The sequence below is a fragment of the Malurus melanocephalus genome, unplaced genomic scaffold (assembly GCF_030028575.1).
Source record: "Malurus melanocephalus ecotype Western Australia unplaced genomic scaffold, MMel_1.1 scaffold_1825, whole genome shotgun sequence".
Classification (NCBI taxonomy): Eukaryota; Metazoa; Chordata; class Aves; order Passeriformes; family Maluridae; genus Malurus; species Malurus melanocephalus.
Window position 1 is genome coordinate 4,062 of NW_026625057.1, and position 3,487 is coordinate 7,548.

Here is a 3,487-nt window from a genome sequence, read left to right on the forward strand (position 1 = left end):
GGGGCGGCTTTGAGAGGGAATTGGGGGGAATTTGAGGGGGATCGGGGGGCGTTTCGCGGGAGGGTGTGAAGTGGATCTTGGGGGGCTTTGAGGGGGAATTCGGGGGGGCTTTGAGGAGGGAATCTGGAGGAGCATTTAGGGGTTCTTTGAGGAGGAACTTGGGGGGATTTGGGGGTTTTGGGGAAGCCTTCGCGGGGCTGCTTTGAGGAGAGATTTGTGGAGGATTTGGGGGTTGCCTTGGGGGGGGTTGTGGGGGTAAGCCCGTGTCCCCTCCCCCCACAGGGTCAATGAGTCGGGGGGATGGAGCCCGAGCCGGGGGGTGACGCCCCCAGGACCCCCAGTGTCCCCTGGCGCAGCTACAAACTGGTGCTGGACCCTGCCCTGCGCCGGGGCGGGCAGAAGCTCTACAGATACGATGGCGTCCACTTCAGTGTCCCCGTGAGTGACCCCAAAACCGCCCCAAAACACCCCCAAAACCGCCTCGATACGATGGCAGCCACTTCRGCGTCTCCATGAGTGTCCCTGACCAAAGTCACCCCAAAGCCACCCACAACTGCCTCACCTGAAACTGCTTCAGAAAGGCTCGCAAAGACGCTTCCAAAATGACCCCAGAAGTGCTTTAAAAACACCCTGAAATGTTTTCAAAAGCAGCTGTAAATCAGCYCCAAAAACAGTACAAAATCACCCACAAAACCCTCCTTAAGCCACTCTCTAAACCACCCTATAACACCCCAAAAACATTGCCAGAGATCCCCCCAAAAGACCCCAAAGACCACGCCATCACCCCAAAAATCCCAAAAACATTCCGAGATCCCCCCGAAATAGAGCCCAAAACCACCCCTAAAATGACTTCAACAGCAGTCTCCAAGCTAGTCCCAAGCATCACTAGAGATCCCCCCAAATGCACCCCAAAAACCACCGAAATCACAACAAAAACACCGTTGAAAAAAATTCCAGAACCGAAACAAATAGTCCTTAAAATGCCGCAGAGACAGCTTGAGGCGTTTGGGGTCTTTTGATCAGTAATTTGCAGGATTTGGGTATCTTGTAGGGTTTCCCACTCCCTCTGCCATCCTCCCCTCTAATTTGGTGTGGTTTTGACAGATTTTAAGAAGTTTTCTTGGGTTTTTTTTTGGATTCTCACTTGCCTTCATTCCATTTTGGATTTTGGGGAGGTTTATTCAGCTTTTGGGGTCTCTAATTCTGTGTTTGGGGTGCAGGACTCGGGATTCCCCCCAGCCGGGCCCGTGCAGGACCCGCGTCCCCGAAGGATCTGGGCCAAGCACCGGGACCTGTCCCTGCCCGTCCCCAAGTTCAAGGTGAGGGGCTTTAGGGTGGCACTTGGGGGGTTTGGGGGCAGATCGGGGAATTTGGGAGTAGATTTTGGAGGTCCAGGGATGGCTTTGGGATTTCAGGAATAGATTCAGTAGTAGGTTTGGTATTTCAGGGGCGGATTTGGAATTTCAGAAACAGATCCAGGCCCCGATTTAGGACTTCGGTGGGATATTAGTGATTGGTTTGGGGTTTTTTTGGGGTCGCAGCTGGATGATTTTTATGGGAGTGAAATGTTGCTAGGACTGGATTTGGAATTCGAGAGCGGATTTAGCATGTGGGGTTGGATTTGGGACTTCAGTGAGATTTCAGTAAGATCTCAGTGAGATGCCCCTGATTTATTTGGGCTTCTTTTGGGATTGGCTGGATGAGTTTTAGGTGGAGTGGGTTTGCCAGAAAGAATTTSAGGGAGAAGTTTAGCATTTCAGAAGTAGATGTGGAGATAAACTCGGGCTTTCAGCAGCACTCCAGTAACCGAATTTGGCATTTGTTTTGGGGCCAGCTGGACGAGTTCTACGTGGGGCAGATCCCCCTGAAGGAGGTGACGTTCGCTCGCCTCAACGACAACATCCGCGAGGGTTTCCTGCGGGAAATGTGCCGCAAGTTCGGCGAGGTGGAGGAGGTGGAGGTGCTGCTGCACCCCAAAACCCGCAAACACCTGGGGCTGGCCCGCGTCACCTTCGGGACGTCCCGCGGCGCCAGGGACACCGTCAGGCACCTGCACAACGCCACCGTCATGGGCACCGCCATCCACGCCCAGCTCGACGTCAGGGGTGACGTTATGTGACGTTTACAGGACTTTGCGGGGGATTTGTAGGGGATTCTTCGAGCTTGGGGGGGTTTGTAGGGGATTTAGGAGATTTAAAGCAGCTTTGGGGGGAATTGCAGGGTGTATAATGGGGGTTTGGGGTGCTCTGAATGTTTTTGGGTGAGTGTAGTTTGGTTTAGGGTGATGTGGTGAGGATTTGGAGAAAGCTATAACGTTTTGGGGGGTTTGGGATTCGTCTTGGGTGACCTTGGGGTGATTTGGGCCCAGGGTCACCATTTGGGATCTAGAGCTGGGTTTAGGATTTGCCGCCGAATTCAGAGTCGCCGTTGGCGTTGAACCCCCTGAGATGCTGATTTTTGGGGCAGAACGCACCCAAACCCCCGTTCTTGGGTTCGAACTCGGGTGTTTGGGGTTTTTTTAGGGCAGCAGAGGATGAAGCTGTATGAGCTGATTGTGAACGGCTCCTACACGCCGCAGACAGTCCCCACGGGAGGAGGCAAAGCCTCGGGGGACCGGGGGGACACGGTAAGGGGGGGTGGGGGGATTTGGGGACTGTGGGGGGCCTTGCAGGGTCCTGGAAGGGGTTGTGGGYGTTTTGGGAGAGGTCTGGAGGGTCCTCAGGGGGTCTTGTGGGATCTTGGGAGGGTTTCGGAGGGTGTTTGGGTCAGGTCGGGGAGGTTCTGGGCAGTGCCGTGGCACTTTGGAGGAGCTTTGGTGGAGGTTTTGGGGGATTTTGGGATGTTCCCAACCCCCCTGATTTCTCATTTGCCCCCAGCCGCCCCCCCCGGCTGAGCCCCTCCGGCGCCGCTCCTCGTCCGATGGCGCCTTCGCCCCTCCCCCCCCCGGCAACGGGACCCCCCAGGATGGGGGAGGGGCGGGGGGGTTCGGCCCCTTTGCCCCTCTTCCCCCACCCGGACCCCCCTTCGGGCCCTTTGCAGATGGAGCCCCCTCCCCCTATGGGGGCAGGTGAGTGAGGGGGGCCACTGGCATTTGGGGTGGGGCAACCGAATTTGGATGGAGAGGAACTGGATTTGATAGGGGCAACAGATTTTGGGGGGGGGGGGTCACAGAATTTGGTGGGTAATCCCGAGTATTTGGGATCTTGGTTTTGAGGGGAGTAGTTCAAATTTAGGGTGAAAATGTTGGAGGGGAAATGGAATTTTGGGGGTAGATATCCCAGATTTGGCGGCTGGGTCTGGATAAGTGAGGGGAGGGAAGAAACTCGATTTTGGGGGGGGTTTTCCCCATTTTTTGGGGGGGGTTACTGACCATTCTCCCTTCTCCTTCCAGGCTTCCGTACCCCACAGAGCCCTTCCCCTCCCCCCGCCGCCCTGCCGACAGTGGGGGAGGGTCTGGGGGGGGTTTCCCTTCTCGCCGCCCCCCTCC

The 3,487-nt window shown here is 56.0% G+C and overlaps 1 protein-coding gene across 1 annotated transcript in view; it reads left to right on the top strand.

Annotated features, from left to right (window-relative positions):
- Positions 1 to 3,487, top strand: part of LOC130587382 (histone-lysine N-methyltransferase SETD1A-like) — an 11,363-nt gene that overhangs the window by 602 nt on the left and 7,274 nt on the right. The window contains exons 2-7 of the mRNA XM_057388357.1: positions 283 to 438; positions 1,221 to 1,319; positions 1,835 to 2,105; positions 2,523 to 2,626; positions 2,877 to 3,067; positions 3,392 to 3,479. Of these exons, the coding sequence (XP_057244340.1) occupies positions 301 to 438; positions 1,221 to 1,319; positions 1,835 to 2,105; positions 2,523 to 2,626; positions 2,877 to 3,067; positions 3,392 to 3,479 (891 nt within the window). The 5' untranslated portion in view covers positions 283 to 300. The remainder of the gene's footprint in view (positions 1 to 282; positions 439 to 1,220; positions 1,320 to 1,834; positions 2,106 to 2,522; positions 2,627 to 2,876; positions 3,068 to 3,391; positions 3,480 to 3,487) is intronic.